Source organism: Thalassophryne amazonica, chromosome 8 (assembly GCF_902500255.1).
Source record: "Thalassophryne amazonica chromosome 8, fThaAma1.1, whole genome shotgun sequence".
Lineage (NCBI taxonomy): Eukaryota > Metazoa > Chordata > Actinopteri > Batrachoidiformes > Batrachoididae > Thalassophryne > Thalassophryne amazonica.
Window position 1 is genome coordinate 37997995 of NC_047110.1, and position 22039 is coordinate 38020033.

General features: G+C 37.5%; 1 protein-coding gene across 1 annotated transcript in view; it reads right to left on the reverse strand.

Annotated features, from left to right (window-relative positions):
• LOC117514882 (forkhead box protein P2-like) overlaps nucleotides 1-18726 on the reverse strand; it is a 33763-nt gene extending 15037 nt beyond the window's left edge. The window contains exons 1-4 of the mRNA XM_034175458.1: nucleotides 18580-18726; nucleotides 12395-12484; nucleotides 7158-7241; nucleotides 6016-6109 (exon numbers count right to left, since the gene is read on the reverse strand). Of these exons, the coding sequence (XP_034031349.1) occupies nucleotides 6016-6109; nucleotides 7158-7241; nucleotides 12395-12484; nucleotides 18580-18726 (415 nt within the window). The remainder of the gene's footprint in view (nucleotides 1-6015; nucleotides 6110-7157; nucleotides 7242-12394; nucleotides 12485-18579) is intronic.
• Between the last annotated feature and the right edge of the window lie 3313 nt (nucleotides 18727-22039).

Here is a 22039-nt window from a genome sequence, read left to right on the forward strand (position 1 = left end):
GTTAGAGACTGGCACCTGGAAACCATTCGAAAAATATATCTGGCTTTTGGTGAAAATTTTACGGGCTTCACAGAGAATAAGGAGTGTTACTACAGCTTTAAGGACGGCCCACAATGGCGCTTGGCATTTTGTCATTCTGCCATTTCCAGACAATGAAAATCCGACGACGGGGCGGGACCACTCCTTCCACAAGGCGTGCTCACAGGCGAATGACGTCACTGACAGGCGTGGAAAAACTCACGCATGCGCACGAGGGTTCAAGCATGTCTGACGTGAAAACACATGAATCAAATCCATATAGTTTAAAAAAAATAAAAAGGTACGATACTTTATGGACAGACCTTGTACATTAATGACACAGTGGCACTTCATTATTATGTTGTCACTTCAGTGTAAGAGGATTTTACTTTTATTTTTCTTTAGGGACTGGAGTCATTCACATCACTTGCTCAAGTGGACAGATCTGTGTCACATTTGGAATGCAAACCAGTTTGTTGTTTTTTGTTTTGCTTCTTCTTCTTCCTCCTCTAAAGGTTGAGTCAAGTGAGCAGTGATGCCGGTTAATCTGACCACTTTTTTTAGTAACGAGTAATCTAACGCGTTAATCTTTCCAAATCAGTAATCAGATTAAAGTTACTTCTCCATGTCACTGTGCGTTACTATTATTTTTCATTGTGGGTTGATAGCAGCATTAAACTTGGTCTGTGGGCAGGAGGTCGGGGTTCGACTGAACTGCCCACTTTAAGCGAGCTGTGAGCTTATCATCCACGTTTTTTTGCAGCTGCTCGACTCGTCGTCTCCTCTTAAAGCAGGGTGATCAGCACACCTGCACTGAGCTTTACAAAGACATTTTTATACTTTTTTTCCTCCTTTATTTAGAGCTGAGCTGAGCCGCTCCGTATCTGGTCGTTAAAACAGCTGATCCTCCGCGACGCGTCAACAACTAACACTATTTTCCACTCAAATGCACCTAAACTCTCTTTCTGAGGACCACATGATGTGAAAACACAATAAAACTTTCTTACCTGTAAATCTGGTCACATTTTCTGCATAAATAAATGTTATCCATTCTTTGTGCTCAAACGCCAAAGTAGGGGCGAATCCAGATGGAATGGGGGCGTGGGGCAGGGATGTGCCCCCCTCACAACACCCCTAGATTAAAGGTCCAGTTTTGAAGCCTTTTTTTTACTACAACTACTAATACTACTTAAAATAATATTAATTTCAACAAGTAAAATATTTAGAGAGAATTTAAATGTTAGAAAAATGCTAGAATGAATTTAATAGTTACATTTATAAACAATGTAGGTTCGAAATTGCAAGTTTTACTGTTACAGTGCTGTCAACAGTTAAATATGAGGTCAAGAAAGAGGTCTTTATTTTACTTTTTATAAAACAAGTATTTATTTTCATTGAAGTCAAGAAAGGGTGACTATAAAGTAAGTTTTGGCAAAACAGGTATCATTGTCATGTTGAGGTGGCAGAGGGTTGTTGTCGGCAGCTGGGAAAAGTAACTAAAAAAGTAACTAGTAATCTAACTTAGTTACTTTTACAATTGAGTAATCAGTAAAGTAACTAAGTTACTTTTTCAAGGAGTAATCAGTAATTGGATTACTTTTTCAAAGTAACTGTGGCAACACTGCAAGTGAGTGACAGCACTTGGAGACCTGGTTATCAACTCCCACCCCCTTAATCAATAGGTATAATGCACTATATTACACCTATTCCTCTCTGTGTATTATTGTGGCCATGATGTTTCATGTCCAGTTTCTAAAGGTTCCAGTGGAACACTTTGAAGTTTTTTATGTAATTGTTGACTTTGGACCACAGTGATATAACTCCTTACTGTACCTCAGTAACCACAAGAATTAGAAAGCTGAATTGGTGCTTTGATCACTCAGAAAGACCAAGTCTGTGTTTGATGAAACATTTTTCCTGAACAGATATTCCATGTAAAAAAAAAGAAAAAAAAGAAAAATCATCAATCCTTTTCTGAACCCGTTCATTCGCGATCGTCAGTACAGCTGGGGTCTGTCTGGACCCCAATTGTATTTTTAATTTTTCTATATCACTCTTGTTTTTTCTTTCCTTTTTTTGGTTTCAGTGCAGAACGTAATGAAGGTAATGTGGAGTTGCGTCAGGAAGGGCATCCGGCGTAAAACCTGTGCCAAATCAATGTGCAGATCCACCTTCTACTGCGGTGACCTCGAATAGAAAAACAAGGGAGTGTCTTACTTTTACACTTTACAACCATGTCATAACTAGTTTTAAAGGTTATTTGAATTCAACCCACCAAAAAATATTTTCAGTTGGGGTCTATGATGCCGACTGATGTTGATTATTGATTTTTCTGTATCAGAATCTATAAAACTCATATTTATGATAGTAATTTACATTTGAAAAGTTTGGGATACATGAGCTTTAACACTGCAAAGCCCATTGGCACACACCAGGGAGGAAACAATGCTGTTTGTGCCCTGACTGTAAAGTTCAGCACTATAATCAGGTGTGCAAATAGCTGGTGCTCATGGTGCTAATCCGTGCGGAAAATAAATAATCCACAACAGAACACAGAAGGAAGTGCTTCTCAGGATGAAAGTGACAATGACATATTGCAAGAAAAGCACTTGCCTTTGTGTTTTCTGCTGCACATCATGTATTTTTATCATTCACCAGCACCATGAGCACCAGTTATGTGCATGCCTGGCTATAATGCATGCAGAAATGCTGATAATTCTACATTCAGCATTCAACACAATGAACATCTCTTTTGGCCCCTTCACACATAACACGAAAGACACCGAAACCGGAAGGAGTTACCCCATAACTCCAGAACATTCAGTCATAGATAGTCCAAACTATACCTTTTTAGAATTGTTATGATTGGACAAATAATGTGGTATAGTTTTCAACATGATTGGAGCATTTTAAAATTTTGACCCCTGTTTTATTCTTTATTGACCCCTGTAGCTCATTAGAGGTCAGCTCCAGGATGACCCCATATCTGAAAATAAACATTATTTAATTCAGAATATGTGTGACAAATTTGATGCTTTTATCCAAAAATGCACAATTGCTTTGCCATGCCGCCCCACTATAGCAGGAAATGCAGGTTGCTTCCCCAACCAAGGCTGGTAATCATTTACAGCTGGGTGGACTGACATAATGTATCTTGTCAAAGGACTCAGGCAGGTAGCATGACCAAGAATCAAGCTTAATTCAGTATATTGGTAACCCTTCTCATCCTAATAGTTTTGTTGTTGTTGTTGTTGTTTGGCTTGCCTTTACAGCACACTGAGGAACATTATTACAGCATAATTTTTGTTTTGCAATCTGGTGATGTGTTATTCTGCATGAAATAATTTCAGAACGTATACAAAATACAATAGTGAAATGACAATGTTTCCATTGATTGATGGAATGCGACAGCTGGATTTTGTCATCTTGTGGGAACTGTCATTGTTGAGGCTCTCGCAAGAACTGTAATTCCAATCATAATGACAGAAAAAGGGTACCTCCTGCTAAATACTGCTATTTCTGTGTTTTTTTTTTTTTATCTAATATTGCTGAAATATCATTGCTTATTATGTTTAACAAGCTCTCTTTCTCGTCTGTGTCATGCATATTGAATGTCATGTGATTCTTCCTGTACCTCATGTGACAGTGGGAAAAGTGATTCCATTGCAGTCTAAAGAAGGTTTTTATCAATCGCCTGAAAAACCAATATATGCAAGCATAAAAACATATTAATAATATTTTAGAATTTTTTTCTATACACGTGTTTCCACAAACATATTTTCAATTCGGTACTTTAATTTACACAATTTGGAGGGCAATGAAAACTGTGTTATATGTCACATACCAGTCACATGCACACAATGCAGACTGTGATGATATAAAGATGCCATTGGACCTACAAAAACTGGAATTGAGTACTAAGACTTGAAATGTAGCCACAGACTTATCAGTTGCACATTGATGCAGACGTGTGTGTATTGGGCTCCTTGTAGCGTGAATACATTAACGACAGATTGCTCTCTGATTCTCCCTCAGATTTGCAACACTAGTGCCATGCCCGTAGGAAGTTTGTATACCTATAGAAAACTGGTACCTAAAAAAACTACATTAAAAAAGACCATCACCAGATCAATACCGCATAATAATGCAAAATACCACCACCAGACCAAATGAATTCTTAATAAAGTGTTGTGAAATGCCATCAGCAGAATGCAGCGCTTTGAAATGCCACCAGTTGTAATCTAAATATAAAAATCCTAACCAATGAATATACCTGTACTGTATTTAGCTTTAATTGTCCCTCCAAAATATTTTATTTTAAAATCTATATCCCGTCATTTTTGAATGGTTTATGTATTAAATAGTAAAAACTGAAAAAAATCAATTGTAAGGCCTAAAAGAAGTTTCTGTAGGAAGTATGTTAGCCATAAGGTCAAGTGAAAGGGAGAAGTGTTGGCTTTTTAAATATTTGAAAGACACTGGACTCATCGAGAACATTTAGTACTGCTATAACGGCAGCAATGCAACAATAAGGATGCCGACTGCCATTAAATGCCATAGAAGAAGAAAGGGTGCGCTTCATTTTACCACAGGGTCACAGAATGACAGGAGCGTGTTTCATGTCAAAATAAAGCCATAATATATTCTCTGTAGTTACGGATGCACGTCATGTCTCACAAACCCCCTTAATTGCCCACATTTTGCTGTTAATTAGAACCACCGATCTGTGATATACCGCCAAATGCCGTTTTTGCCTTGCGAGTATGAATCCGTCCAGCTTCCATGTATGACATTCAATGCGTTGTCACTGAGCACTGCTTTTTTTTCGTCCGTATTTCATCAAGGTAGGTCATTGAAAATGATCTGAAGATGTTTTCTAGGGCAGAAACAGCCACAGATTCTAAATCTGCCATTGTATTTGCACCAGCTATTACGGGCCCCGTTTTGATGCCGAAAATAGTGCTCGTGCATGGCCCAACAAAAAAAAATACATAAAAACAGCATAGTTTTGTGAAAGCATAGTTTCTTAATTATTGCAAACAAATGTCAGCATGTTTTATTACAATTTCTTTCCAGTCTTGCCTTGAGTTTCATGTATTCTCATAATTTATTATAATCTGTCATACCCATCATACTTCAGTATACACTAGGTGGCGTTGTCACTGCTGCAAATGTCTTTTACTGCCACCTGGTTTTGTGATAGATAATTTTTACTGACAACTTCATAACAATCAGAAAAAATTAAAAGTTACATCCATTTTCATTACACTACAGATTCAGTCATTTCATAATTATTAGGACTTTAAAAGGGATGTTTAACCTCCTTAAATAAGAGCTCAGTGTGTCTGTTATAGCTGCTACTTCAAAATGCTTTGAAAGCTTTCTTTTGGAAGCTGGTACATTTGTTAGTATATATATATATATATATATATATTCCAACATATGACAAAATAATGTTTTATATGACAAAATAAAGTGAACAATGGAAACAAATTTCGCCGGAAATTCTGACAGTATACAAACGGAGGTTTTGCAGAACAGCGACGCCACAGAGGGCGCCATCTTGGAAGTACTGATGTTTCGATGTCAAAATAGTCAAAGATTTTGAAAATTAATCCCAAAAAATTTCAGAATAAAGGATGCACATCATCATGCCATGTGCAAACCATATCTGAAAGCTGAGACAGAGAGATATGCAAGCCACATACACACACGGACGCAGAAAGTAAAAACCCTCCCATGTGTTGCTTCTACCTGTGCACCTAAAACAGGTGATCTCAGTAATGAGCTCATCCACCTGCTTGAAGAGTTTAACTAATTACAATCAGCTGGTTTATTAGGAAGATGGAACAAATATGCGGTTAGACTTTTTGTTGCACAGACGTTTCTTGCTTTATAGATAGATGTCTAAGTCACTGCAATGGAAATAATTACAGTTGCCACAAACAAAGAAGAGTTATAAACCCCTTATGATAAAATTATGGAGAGAGGAGTGACCTGGAGAGAGGACGGGTGAGGACAGGATGGGTGTCTGCACCCTGCTGAGGAGGTGCTGCTGCTGGAGCTGCTGGAACACCAGCTTCTGTGCAGCCTGCAGGGGGAGAAAAATGACATCTTACTGCCTTTTCTCTGACAGGTGAAAAAATATCAGCACCTAACATGTTTGCTGCCACCACCAGGTGCTTTGATCCACAATACACTGATGTTTAAGCATCAGCATAGTTTATAACACAGCCAAATATGTGGTGTTTGGCTTTGAATCAGTCCTCTTTATAATCTCATCGCCACATCAGTGATTTCAATCCACTCAAAGTCACATTTTGATCATGATTAAATTGGATTTGATCCAATTTGTTCAGGTTTTATAGTAAAGATGTGTTGAGATGCTGCAACTCATGCTGCAGTGGAGGTGGAATGACACGCATTTCAAATATGAAGTGAACCATGCTTTAATTATGTGTTATTTAAAAAATGGAGACAGTAAGGATACAAAGCCTGAACACAGTTTAATTGTGACTTAATAATGTTCATTTATGTAATCCAACTCTTCTTGTTTCTGATCCCTGCTATCATAGAAGAGAATCTTTACATGTATTAAAATATAAAACTATCTCTAAGTCATCATGCAGGATTAATGAAGCTGTCAGTAATATTTAATTAAAGTTATATTTGTCAAATTAGTAAAGGGGCCAAATGAAGTTTTATTGTACCATACTGATATGTGAATGAAACTCAGAGAACCAGATATGATGATTTTGTTCCGTTGTATATGTCACTCAGCAAGAACAGATAAATAAGTGATATCATGAACATTAACAATACTGAGCTGTCTGGACGATACTGGAACAAAAAGTAGTTGTAACTCTGTTTCATGCCATAGAGGTGCTGTGATTTATGACTTATACTACTTGGCCTTCAGAAGAAAAAAAAATCACCATCAAATATTTTAGCAGCCAATGCCAGAAATTCACAAGAATGAGAAACAAAGAAAATAATAAATATATTTCTGCTAACACTGTAAAATACATCATATTCATTTTATTATTGTGTTGGTCAGAGACCGCCTAAACGTTTTAAAGTTTGTCAGTGTTCTCAGTCAATATTAAATTAATTAATTCATTAATTAATTAAAAACTTACCTCTTTGACGTTCTTGCTGGGTTGCTGTTGAAGCAGCTGCAGGCGGATCTGCTCTTGTTTCTTGTAAAACTCTTTCAGATGTTGCTAGATGATTTATAACAAATTATTTATGTTTAGTTAATTCCTTGATTCTCAAACAACTCAAAATTAATCAAACAACAAATACATTGAACTGTAGAATTTTACATCAAACTGGCTGCACTAAGACAGATTTTAAACAAATTCCTGTTGCCCTTTCTTTGTTTCAAGGGTTTCCATCCACAATTGTATGTAGTTTTTTTATCACAACAAAAATCTGATAAAAGCACATTTGTTCCTACAATTGTTTCAATAAGCAAAACTGTTAAATTGGGTTCTGTCATTGTATATTAAATTAAAATCTACACTTATGTTGCTCAATTACAAACAAGAAAATTATGTTATTTGGTCATACAGTAATGTTCAGAATAATAGTAGTGCTATGTGACTAAAAAGATGAATCCAGGTTTTGAGTATATTTCTTATTGTTACATGGGAAACAAGGTACCAGTAGATTCAGTAGATTCTCACAAATCCAACAAGACCAAGCATTCATGATATGCACACTCTTAAGGCTATGAAATTGGGCTATTAGTAAAAAAAAGTAGAAAAGGGGGTGTTCACAATAATAGTAGTGTGGCATTCAGTCAGTGAGTTCGTCAATTTTGTGGAACAAACAGGTGTGAATCAGGTGTCTCCTATTTAAGGATGAAGCCAGCACCTGTTGAACATGCTTTTCTCTGAAAGCCTGAGGAAAATGGGACATTCAAGACATTGTTCAGAAGAACAGCATAGTTGGATTAAAAAGTTGATTGGAGAGGGGAAAACTTGTACGCAAGTGCAAAAAAGTATAGGCTGTTCATTTACAATGATCTCCAATGCTTTAAAATGGACAAAAAAAAACCAGAGACGCGTGGAAGAAAATGGAAAACAACCATCAAAATGGATAGAAGAATAACCAGAATGGCAAATGCTCACCCATTGATCAGCTCCAGGATGATCAAAGACAGTCTGGAGTTACCTGTAAGTGCTGTGACAGTTAGAAGACACCTGTGTGAAGCTAATTTATTTGCAAGAATCCCCCGCAAAGTCCCTCTGTTAAATAAAAGACGTGCAAAAGAGGTTACAATTTGCCAAAGAACACATCAACTGGCCTAAAGAGAAATGGAGGAATATTTTGTGGACTGATGAGAGTAAAATTGTTCTTTTTGGGTCCAAGGGCCGCAGACAGTTTGTGAGACGACCCCCAAACTCTGAATTCAAGCCACAGTTCACAGTGAAGACAGTGAAGCATGGTGGTGCAAGCATCATGATATAGGCATGTTTCTCCTACTATGGTGTTGGGCCTATATATCGCATACCAGGTATCATGGATCAGTTTGGATATGTCAAAATACTTGAAGAGGTCATGTTGCCTTATGCTGAAGAGGACATGCCCTTGAAATGAGTGTTTCAACAAGACAATGACCCCAAGCACACTAGTAACCTGCCCAATCCCCGGACCTACAGTAAATCCATTTGAGAACTTGAGGGGTGACATCAAAAAAGCTGTTTCTGAAGCAAAACCAAGAAATGTGAATGAATTGTGGAATGTTAAAGAATCTTGGAGTGGAATAACAGCTGAAAGGTGCCATAAGTTGGTTGACTCCATGCCTCGCAGATCAGAAATCATGAAAAACTGTGGTTATACAATTAAATACTAGTTTAGTGATTCACAGGATTGCTAAAAAAGCAGTTTGAACATAATAGTTTTGAGTCTGTTGCGTCAACAGCAGATGCTACTATTATTGTGAACACCCCCTTTTCTACTTTTTTTTACTAATAGCCCAATTTCATAGCCTTAAGAGTGTGCATATCATGAATGCTTGGTCTTGTTGGATTTGTGAGAATCTACTGGTACCTTGTTTCCCATGTAACAATAAGAAATATACTCAAAACCTGGATTAACCTTTTAGTCACATAGCACTACTATTATTCTGAACACTACTGTATTTTGATCATGTGCAACCGATGTAGGTATTTATATCATATTATATCAACAGACCATTTATTTCAGTGTTGGTAAGTGTGGATGGATAAACATGTCAGTGACTTCATTTTATTTATTATTACATTTTACTCTACTACCATCAAGGAGGTTATATTTCCTCTTGCACCTTTACGGCATCAGAATTACTCAAAAACTATTGAAATTTAGGGAGGTCAGCCATAGCCTGAGGGGGACCCAATTACATTTCAAGGTGGATGCCAAGATATTTAATTAAGTTGTTTAGTCTCTAAAAGACTTTAATGGGGCAGATAAGCTCATATATGAAAGATAGTGTGCATTTTATGACAAAAGCATGAAACTTTCATGAACACAACCAAAACTCTTTTCAGATGTGAAGACATTTTGTATCTGACCTCAGGTGACCTTGGGTAGATATTTACCTAAATATCAATAGTTTGGTGATTAGTGTCCCTCCAGTCATCCTTATAATCATATCTACAATATAAGTATATTTTGTCTTCATGAAGATAACCACAGTCTCAAAACTATAACCCTAACACTGCAGCTGCTTCACAAGAAAGATACAGGTCACAGTTTTAATCTGAGTTCCAGAATTCTATTTATTATTTATTAAAATTCACAAATTGTGGAAATTACTTTTTTCCAGGTCCACAAGACTATTGCCCTAAGGAAAAGAAAGAAATGTGCCAGAACTTCCAAATGCTTCCTAATATGGAATAGGCTATAATCCTTTGACACTCCCAAGATGCCAATAATAAATTAATGGTGAAGTTAAGTGCAACAGTGGGCCCTGGTCAGTCCTTGGAACCTTTCAAAACAGATTTTGACTTCTGCAATAGCAAAAATTTATCTTCTTGCTCACGAGAGCAGCATTGATCTTTTGAAGCAGCTTGTCTTGGTTTCTTGTAGAGCACCCAACAGTTGCCGTGATATTTTGCCTCAAGTGTACTCACATTCCTTGTTATAAGTTTGTCAAGTTCAGCATAATCTCTTTCCATGGCAGCCTTACAACAACACTTATTGTTACCTAATGGTAAAATGTAATTAAGAATTCATTTCAGCTAATCATCAGGGGTTTTATAAGGTGTCCTTTATACCCAGAAACAAACACCTGAAAAGATTTGTATAATTATGAGAAAAATAGATGAGATGGAAACTAAGGAAAAAGCCATGCTAATGGTGATGACCTTTCATTGTCACCAGAGGCCACACAGAAAGTACCTCCACATTTCAAATGAACTTTTGGAATATGAAAATTATATGCTCAAAGTTTCAAACTGTAATCTTAAAATGCACAATTCCGAATTGCAAATCACAATTACAAGTGAAATTGCTTCATTCCACACGTTTGGTGGGTGGCACTCTTTCCTTGCTTCACTCGCAGGGCGTCACCAGCATCGCGCCTGGTTTTTGAATTTTTCACAGTTGGCAAGACAACAAGGCTCCTCCCAGTATGCTCCCAAAGCCATCTGCTGTCCTGCGACCCTCTGAATGTACTTGCTACGACTCTAACATGAGAGATTCATGAGAGAACTGTGGAAGGGAAGGCAAGGGGGAGTGGGGCTGCACGCACGAGCTGCAGAGGAGCACACCACAATAGCGATGATCGGAGAGGAACAGCCGCTGCTGCTGCCAACCTGTCCACAGTTGCAGGACATCAGGACTCCTGGACTCATGCATGTAATTTTAATGTTTTTTGTTTGTTTTTGTTTGTTGTTGTTGTTTTTTTTTTTTTTTTTTACAATTCTGCAGGAGTGGAGCACAGCTCTGTGTCAGTTTAAATCTTTTTTTATCTGGGGCACTCTCTCTGTCTCTCCCATTCTCTTTCTCTTTTTATTGCAACCGTAAGCAGCACAAAATACCAGCAAATTTGCTCACTCTCCATTGACTCCGGTTGATTCTGGTGCGAGCCTATTGTGAAGAGACTCATCCAATATGGCAGCGATGCTGGATTATGTTGCAGCAAGTTATGAGGCATCTACATATATAATGTCTATGGGCCCCTCCCTCTGGGACTCCTCCCACTTTCAACGGCATGCAGGTTAGATGAATTGGGAACTTTAAATTGACTAGTGAGAGTGTGTGGTAATGTGGTTGTCTATTCGCCCTATTGATGTTTCAAATCCCGCAAAACTTCGAAGAGGTCGCCGTTCCGTGAGATCTCAGTAACATTGAGAACTGCACTGAGATGCTCTGATCGGGCTGCACTTTAACCGCTGCACACGGACAACACCATTAACATCGCAACGTAAAACTATTTTTATATTGTGCTTAAAACTCTCGTGAATATATTCTCTGGGTTTATAGATGTTGTTATTGTGTTTATTTTATGTAAACATGCGAGAATCACAGGCTGTCTCTCTGTTATTTTCAATGGGAGCTGCTGTGAGCTACGTTCACTTCCTGATCATGTCATTCTAGGAGAAAGTGAAGTTTGCTCTTTAATGTCTTGATTATTGTTCTTTACAATACTGTTTGTCCTCTTTGTTCCAGACTAATATATATAATATGTCTGAAATTCGGTTTGCGTTTATTAAATTACACGCAGATTAAATGTAGCAGACACAGATTATTTGTAATTGTTTTAGCAGGTTTTCAGGGTATCATGCAGCAGTCTCTTATTAATGTGAGCAAAAGCATAAAAAAACTATTTTTGTAGTATATTATTCATTTACAATTGTCATCAACACAGAGAATTGTCCTTCTCTATGTTGTTTGACTGCAGCGACTCTCTGGCACGCAAGGGATTATGGGATACGTCAATAGGGCACATATGTGTCAAAATGTCCAGGGTGTAGCTCACCAATAACTACTGAGGTAGAGTCCAGCCACTGTCCCATGACACTTAATTGGAATAAGCAGATATACTAAATTAATGAATGGATGGTTTGATTTGTGATTTGAGAGTCATCTTGTGCAAGGAATAATAATAATTTGCACTCAGGGTAGCCACAGCAAATCCAAGGTGAATCTGCATGTTGAATTGGCACAGGTTTTATGCCGGATGCCCTTCCAAATTTACAAAAATTTACAAAGTTACAAATGTTCACTTTATTATTTTTCATTTGAAATTGATAGACCAGGTCAAAGTTGTCCCCTCATCTTTTCAAAGCATTCCTGCACCCATGAGAAAAGCTCAGAGTCCACTGTGCTCCAGCACCGCACAGTGCATCAGCATATACTGTTACTGTATAATGGTAATTAATACCTGCTGGAGCAGAAGCTGCTTGTGCTGAATGAGAACCTGCAGCTGACTCGCTGACAGAAGCTGCTGGGGAGCCATCATAGCCAGAAGGACCTTTAGCACAGGAGAACAGCGAGAAAATCACAAATGTGGATCACAGACTGAATGTGAGGGTGATTGATCAAGAATGCAAGTGTCAAGTGTTAAACAGTAATAACCAGTGAATGGGAATCCTTCCAAACCAATTACAAAACAGTGGTGTCATCCTTCTGTGAACATCAACATATTAGATTGTGTCATTGACCTTAAATGAGATAGGAGAGCAGTTAATTAGGCAGCACAATTACACGCTTGTTGTGACTCCTAATAGAAGTTTATGGGTATTAATGAAGCCACACACTCACAGAATAATAACTGGTCTGATTGAGTGACAAACAACAGTGACTGTCCTGCAGAAGCACCAGCTTTTACCACAACAGTATTTTGAAACATTTAGTACTGAAATTTTAAAGTATCACATGATGCTAATTGAACAATTTACTGACTTTTTTAAAGTTCCACTTCACAATTTTTCAGAGGTTATATTTTATTAGATATAATGCTGCAACTGATGTTCTTGATGTTTCAGTGAAACCATACGTATGTGTTGGAGTAATATTTTAGCAGCCTGCAGGATGTAATGAAAGGAGAAAACATCGGGGAGTTCACGTTTGCAATTTTACCATCAATCCTTTGAGATAATACCTCCATTATTTCCACTCCAGAGGAGAAGCAAGAAGAATTCCCACTTTAGTGAAGCTGCTGCAATGGTTTGCTTTGCCTTCTCAAGTATGATTTGGATTTACACTTTGTGTATCTGGCACTGGATTTTTAAATTTGTTTTTTCATGGGTGTAGTGAAGAAGCTGACATACAGTGGGCATCATTGTCCGAGTGCAGATGACTGAATGTGAATGTGGATTTTGTAAATGAAATATAGGTGGAAGCCATCACTTTTTAAATCAGTACTTAACCTGAACTGCAAATAGTGTTTCATAATAATATTTCTGGTTTTAGGCTAAAAACCTTTCATATCACAAGTCATTTTTATGTTTTTAAGACAGAAATCACATCTGGCAGCTGGACTGAGGCAGTGGTGACAGTGTGACACTGTCACTTATTAATCTTTGTACAAGAAGAAATTACTGCACTGAGCTACAACAAAAGCATTTTTGTAAGAAATATTTTAGTTTGCAAAACACTTTTTTAAAAATTTCATCAAAATTTCTCGGAGCCCAAAATGTCACCTTAAGATTGTTTTGTTCAAACAACTGATCAAAATGAAACATGTTCAATTCTGGGTAATATTAAAAAAGAAAGGAAAAAAATACTTTCATATTTGAGAAATGTGTCATTTCATCTGAAATGTATTTATTTTTAAATATAAGCACTGAAATTATTACAGCACTAGCACACACTTCAATACAGACAGTGCTGATTTTGTGCTATGGTGGTCACCCATTGCCAATTTTTGGCCCCAATTTGCATCAAAAATGCAAAATTGAAGAAGTCGGGTCCGGTTAGATAAAATAGCAGGCAAAATTTGTCTTTAGTACTATTATATAACTGCTTATAAATGATTGTAATAAATGATTGACAAGCATTGCTGGTCATTGCCAAATAAAGGCAAAGTATGAAAAGGTACAATTACACGTGTTTTCTACGTATGTGCTGATGCTAATAAAAGCTAACTGAATATAAAGCTAGCTAAACATGAAGCAGCGCGAGCATGAAATTAACTGTATACAAAGCTAAAGCTAGAAAGCTGAATATAAAGCTGAGTGAACATCAAAGGAACTGAATAAAAGTGAAAGACTGGAAAGCTAACTGAATATAAAGCTAACTAAATATGAAGCAGAGCTAGCATGAACGTAATTGTATACAAAGCTAAAGGCTAGTAAGCTAAGTGAATATAAAGCTAAATGAATGTCAAAGGAACTGAATAAAAGCTAAAGACTGGAAAGCTAACTGAATATAAAGCTAACTAAATATGAAACAGAGCGAGCATGAAATTAACTGTATACAAAGCTAAAGACTAGAAAGCAAAGTGAGTATAAAGCTAAGTGAACATCAAAGGAACTGAATAAAAGCTAAAGCTAAGTGAATATAAACCTAACTGAATATAAAACCTAACTGAATACAAAGTTAAGTGGACATCAAATTAACTGAATAAAAGTGAAAGCGAAATGAATATAAAGCTAAATGACACAAAAAACTAACAGGATATTAAACTAAATAGACACATACATTCTATGAAAATTGAAAATTGAGTTCTATTCAAACATTTTGAGCAAACAGTTTACCTCAGATTGTTTACATTTAGGTAATTACCGAACCATCAAAATGTTATTTTCTTTAAGTAAAAGAAATGTAGTCAATCTGTATTAAATCAACTGAAATTAACATGATAATGTCTAAACTTTCATGATAATGATAATGTCTAAGCATTTTACAACATGACACAGAAGGAAATGGGCTGCACTGCCCTAGTTACACTTGTTTAGGAAAGTGATTTAATGTTCTTTTCTTCCTTTTTGTGGTTTCAATGCAGACTCAGGTGGGACATAATTAAACAATGAAAATAAAACAACATGGGACACATACATTTCTATAAAGAACATATACTGCTTTGGAGTAATAGAGCAGATTGTAGAGCATGTCGCTCAAAAACTAAAACATTGGCGAATCAGTCCTTGAAGACTCCTTTATGTCAGCGTGCGTATAAAGACACTAAATGCCTGAAGTGATCCAAGTCCCAATCCTGCTGAGGAACAGCATGTGTAAAGACCGTGTCCAAATCTGGTTTACATTTATATTTTAAACTAGAGCACCACACTCAGAGTGCAAACCTCCGCCAGCAGTAGTTGACAAGTCCACAAATTTTTACCTTGTAAAAATGTTTCAAGATCAAAGTCCTGTTAGAAGAGGCTTTTAAAACTCGAGGGGACAGATCTTTTAAAGCTGTGGCACCTCGCCTCTGGAATGAGCTTCCCTGTTCTCTTCGCTCACTAGATTCTGTGGATGTTTTTAGACAGCAACTAAAGACACGTTTTTTTAAACTGGCATTTTAGTGTCAATTTATTTTATTGTTCTATATTTATATGTGTTGTTTTTATTGTCTATTTATATTGTGTGAAGCACTTTGTGACCTTGGTCTGTGAAAAGTGCTATATAAATAAAGCTTACTTACTTTTCATAAGCTAAAATATAATACAAAATATAGATCAAAAGGGCTTTTCAATGAAAAAAAGAATCAAAGCTAAATCTGCAATACAGATCAAACGTGAATCAAATGTATTCATTGAGCGTGACAGTTTGCACCTCATTGTTACAAATGAGAGCGATTGAGGCACTTATGATTGAGATATAATGCAAAATGTACACCAAATGGGCTTTTCAGTATTAAATTCAAATGTCCACAAAATCCACAATCCGGATCCGATCCGGATCAAACTTTGTCAGGCGACAGTGAGTGCCAGTCTGCACCTGATTTTCAAACATAAGCGTGACTGGGGCACGTTTGATTAAGATATAATTTAAAATATACATTTAATGTTAAGTTTAAATGGCCACAAAATCTGTAATCTGGATCAGATCAGGATCAAATTTTGTCAGTCAATAAAAGATATCATCATACATAAAGCTGTCAAATATGAAAGAAATCTGATCTTTTTTGATACATTTATGAATTTTTGAAAATGTATTCAATGTTAACGACTGGGATTTTTCCAATATTCCAAGATTTTTCCTGACTTTGTCCTTGAAAATTAAATCAGTTCTTGCCTATCAGGATATGAATTTTTAGTTAAAAAAAAAAAAATCATAATGATATATGAAAAATTGTGGGCTCCAGGCTGTTCACACAAACAGACAAACAAGCAAACAAACGGGGCAATAACATATCCTCCTCCAACTTGGCGGAGTTAATCACTCAACAAAAATATAAACGCAACACTTTTGGTTTTGCTCTCATTTTGTATGAGATGAACTCAAAGATCTAAAACTTTTTCCACATACACAATATCACCATTTCCCTCAAATATTGTTCACAAACCAGTCTAAATCTGTGATAGTGAGCACTTCTCCTTTGCTGAGATAATCCATCCCACTTCACAGGTGTGCCATATCAAGATGCTGATTAGACACCATGATTAGTGCACAGGTGTGCCTTAGACTGCCCACAATAAAAGGCCACTCTGAAAGGTGCAGTTTTATCACACAGCACAATGCCACAGATGTCGCAAGATTTGAGGGAGCGTGCAATTGGCATGCTGACAGCAGGAATGTCAACTAGAGCTGTTGCTCGTGTATTGAATGTTCATTTCTCTACCATAAGCCGTCTCCAAAGGCGTTTCAGACAATTTGGCAGTACATCCAACCAGCCTCACAACCGCAGACCACGTGTAACCACACCAGCCCAGGACCTCCACATCCAGCATGTTCACCTCCAAGATTGTCTGAGACCAGCCACTCGGACAGCTGCTGAAACAATCGGTTTGCATAACCAAAGAATTTCTGCACAAACTGTCAGAAACCGTCTCAGGGAAGCTCATCTGCATGCTCGTTGTCCTCATCGGGGTCTCGACCTGACTCCAGTTCGTCGTCGTAACCGACTTGAGTGGGCAAATGCTCACATTCGCTGGCGTTTGGCACGTTGGAGAGGTGTTCTCTTCACGGATGAATCCCGGTTCACACTGTCCAGGGCAGATGGCAGACAGCGTGTGTGGCGTCGTGTGGGTGAGCGGTTTTCTGATGTCAATGTTGTGGATCGAGTGGCCCATGGTGGCGGTGGGGTTATGGTATGGGCAGGCGTCTGTTATGGACGAAGAACACAGGTGCATTTTATTGATACCGTGACAAGATCCTGAGGCCCATTGTTGTGCCATACATCCAAGAACATCACCTCATGTTGCAGCAGGATAATGCACGGCCCCATCTTGCAAGGATCTGTACACAATTCTTGGAAGCTGAAAATGTCCCAGTTCTTGCATGGCCGGCATACTCACCGGACATGTCACCCATTGAGCATGTTTGAGATGCTCTGGACCGGCGTATACGACAGCGTGTACCAGTTCCTGCCAATATCCAGCAACTTCGCACAGCCATTGAAGAGGAGTGAACCAACATTCCACAGGCCACAGTTGACAACCTGATCAACTCTATGTGAAGGAGATGTGTTGCACTGCATGAGGCAATTGGTGGTCACACCAGATACTGACTGGTATCCCCCCCCCAATAAAACAAAACTGCACCTTTCAGAGTGGCCTTTTATTGTGGGCAGTCTAAGGCAGACCTGTGCACTAATCATGGTGTCTAATCAGCATCTTGATATGGCACACCTGTGAGGTGGGATGGATTATCTCAGCAAAGGAGAAGTGCTCACTATCACAGATTTAGACTGGTTTGTGAACAATATTTGAGGGAAATGGTGATATTGTGTATGTGAAAAAAATTTTAGATCTTTGAGTTCATCTCGTACAAAATGGGAGCAAAACCAAAAGTGTTGCGTTTATATTTTTGTTGAGTGTAGCTGACAGACCAGAATGAGTGCAAGTGCTTAAAAAACTGAATCCCATTCAGAACTTTCCACCTATTTTATTTTACTTAAATAATGTAATTATTATTCCTTGTATATTTAAAATTTAACTTTACGTAAGCGGTTTTAGATAATCAGTTTCCTCAAAATTTTTGAATTAAACTAACATCAAATTTTACACTGCACCATGAAAGTGAATTAAGGAAATAAAACCGTGGTTAGTTCTTTGATCCCCACAATGAAGATTCCCAGGAATGGAATAGTAACAGACAACCATAAAATTATCTTGGGTCATGCTTATTTGCCTTTGATGTGCAACTGTTTGGACTAGGCCTGTTGCCAATTACACCCCCCTGGCTCTGACTCACAAGCTAATAATGAAGGACAAACAGAGTTCTGTGTGTCGACTCCCAACCCAGATCAGATCTCATGAAATTGCTGCCCTTGTCAACAGAGCTGCAGGCTCTGGGTTTGGTGTCCTGTCAGGGGATGTCCAATATGGAGCAGACATTCAGTATTTCTCTTGACATCTGTTTGTCTAAGACAGTTCTATTTCCCACTTATGAAGAGGACGAAGAAACGAAGGATGGCGATGAGGATGAGGGGGAGGACGAGGAAGAGTAGGATGAAGATACCTGCTTATGGTGCAAACTTTGTAAGTTTTCAGCTCTCACTCCACTGCAGGAGTCCCCATTAGCTCCTGCACTGTCGCCTGTGTGACTGAGGAGGCTGCTGGCTGCGGTTTGACGGGCTGCCGTGGGACTCAGACGAGACTCAGGCATTCTAGCTCAAGATCTGCAAGACGTGAGCCAAAGCAAAATAATAATGATGATGTTGATGATGACGATGATAATAATAGTAGCAATAATAATATTAATAATAAGACACCCAAAATAACAGTATGCATTTTTGTATCAGTGTTAATTAATATGTTTTTGCAGGAAACATAACTGGCACAAAGTGACAGAACATTTCAAGGACAGGGAGCGTGTAATTTGAGTGGATGACTAGTGATGAATACAAACATATTCTGTCATTTTGGCAAATAAAAATGTAGAATGCACGTCAAATCTAGAAATGGTGTAAACCATACTTTAGAGAACCGCACTCTGTAAAGTTGCCAAACCATTGCTTTTGACAAAATTATATATAAGTGTATATATATATATATATATATATATAAATAAACATATGTACACAAAAATACAGGAATATGAACATCAATCAAATCTCTGCATAAATACAAACTACAACAAAAGCTGTTCATATTACATTAAATTCTTTTGACATGTCATAGCTGATTTACTGACACAACTTTAAAATTTCCACAGTTTAAAATAGATTTGACATAGAATACAGTCATCTCACGAGCTTTATATTTAGGACATGGAGATGGAGTATAGACGATTTTGGAAAGACAAGTTTCATAAATAATTAATCACATCGGAAGTATTATCACAATGGCATTAAGTACTTGCTATGAAGAAAGAAAAATGCACAAATGCAAGAGAACAACCAATAATATTGAGCATTATTCATAATTAGTTTGAATCAAAGTATTAATTTTGAAAAAGAAAGAAAGAAAGAAAGAAAGAAAGAAAGAAAGAAAGAAAGAAAGAAAGAAAGAAAGAAAGAAAGAAAGAAAAATGCAGTGAATATAACCCACATACCTTAAAGTGGATCTGAGGCTGAGAACAGGGTGGCAGTGTTGACGTCTCCAAGTCACGGTTTGTAGTGAGGATGGAAGAGAAATGATGGAGTTACAGTATGTGTCTACCTGAGGAGGGAGGAGCCAGTGTCAGTAAATTAAAGAGTAAAAATACCAGTTCATAATGACAGGAATCTCATAACCTGAAAAAAGTTACCTTATCAGCTCAAATTTGTAATAGTTTCTGTTTACAGCACGAACTGAAACTGATTGTGGCCACGGGTGTAGTCAGGATGTTCTGAGGTGGTCTGCTGTGATTTCCGGCTGAGCTTTAATCATGTGCAACCACACAAAACAGCAGCCATTTAAGTGTTATATGAACTATACTAATATATAGTCATATGTATTAATATAATACTTTATGAACATCAAATAACAGTTTTTCTGATCAAAGATTCTGTAGTCATTATTGGAGAATAAAGCCTTGGTCCCACCAAATAATTATTACGGTAAACAAGTAATAATTGTGGATTCATTGCTGTATCTTGTCCAAGGGCGCAATTTAGAACTAGAAATTGGGGGGGGGGGACAAAGTACAAGGCCCGCAGGGCTGAAGCCCATAGTCCAGGGGTCTGGGGCCGCTTTAGGCAACCAGAAGCCAACGGTTTCTAGATAAGCTCAGATGCATTCTGAGCATCCAGAACAGTAATTTTAATGTATTGAGAAGACCATAAAGTGGACACCATTTGACTTATACAATTTGAAACTGTGGATATAAGTACATTATTCTGAGAATAGCCAGCATTGATTTTATTAACATCCTGGTGTAAATAAGGTATCACCACATGTGTAGAACTCAAAAAGAATGATAGGTTGTGTTCTCATTTAAAAAAAAACAACTGCAATGTGGTAAAATGTATTCATAAATATGAAAGAACAGGCTCTTAATAATTATTAACTATCGCATACTGTATTTTTTTTCTCAAGATTTGTTTTTGCAAAAGTTTGAAAAAACAACAGATCATAAGTTTAGGATAAATGACTTATCATGAATTTAATTTTCGAAGTGCCACTAATGACAACACTCATACTGAACATAATTTTGCTTGCATAGACTGATTTTGGAGATCAAGCAATAATTGCAGATGGGCTTTCTGAGGTCCCAGATAACTTTTCTGATTTCCTTTTCTAACTTTCAGAATTTAGTAAATTAGCATATGGTCCGTTGATACTTATGTGTAGACACTAGTCCCTAGAGGCAACTATTTTTGGTTTCAAATGCAAATGCAGTCCCAGAAAATTCCAAATGTGACAAACAAGAAACAGGTATTGTAAACAAGTCAATGCTGCTAAAAATACAAACTTGCAGAAACAAAAATACTATTCTGACATGGTTTTGCACATAAGACTGACATGGTTTGCACATAAGACTGGCATAGCATGTTTCAAGTACACACATATATGTCAGAAGGTGGGGGGGGGGACATACCATATTCTGTCCCCCTTGGTTGAAAATGTGGGGGGGACATGTCCCCCCTATCCCCCACCAAATTGCGCCCATGATCTTGTCTGATGTAATTGGAGTGTAAACATAATTGCCCTTTTATGGATCAATAAAGTTGTCTGAATCTGAATCTGAGAATCTAATCAGCCATGACTGATCTGTCATTTGAGCCCCATCCAGCCTGAAATGGCTCATGTCACCGCATATGATCCATGGCAAGCCACATATGATCCATGTAGCTCATGTAACGCGATGTTGATGCAAGTTCAGGTATGGGTTTGGTCCAAACCTCCAGCCCTCGCGAATGTCTCCCTTTAAAGTGTGGGTTTTCAATTCACAGCATATATTCAAGATGATGTCAAATTTTTTAAACGCAGTCCAAAAAAAGACACTCCTGCACAGTCCAGCCTGTGTGCGCATCTGTGCACCAGGCTGCAGTTCACCTGTGTTCCAGGGTCATTAAATGCACTTCAACTTTTAACTTTGTGTTTGTCCGTTATTGTTTGCAAAATCATTCTTTTGCAAGCTGGAGTTCTGCATAAATGCTTGTCTTGAGTGCGAGTGATAGCGGTTTTTGATGTTGTTGTTTGTTTAGTTTTTGTTTTGTTTTTTCCATGATACCATCAGGGAAATGTAACACATTTCATGACCAAGTCAGTCCAATCAATCTTTAACCACTATTTTTAACCATAACACCACTACTACGTGACATTGTACTCATTAATGCATAAAATCATATCTTTGTGGACTGCACGATGGTTATCCTAACGATTTGCTTCGGTGTGGACATAAAAAAATTATGAACTGCTTAATTTCTCAATTAATCTTGCAGTAACAGGGTTTAACAGATTAAACTACCAATAGCTGCTAAAAGTGCTAATGCTGCTAGTGTACAACATTAAATCCTATCACAGTTTCACTCAGTGCTAATATTGCAGCAGAG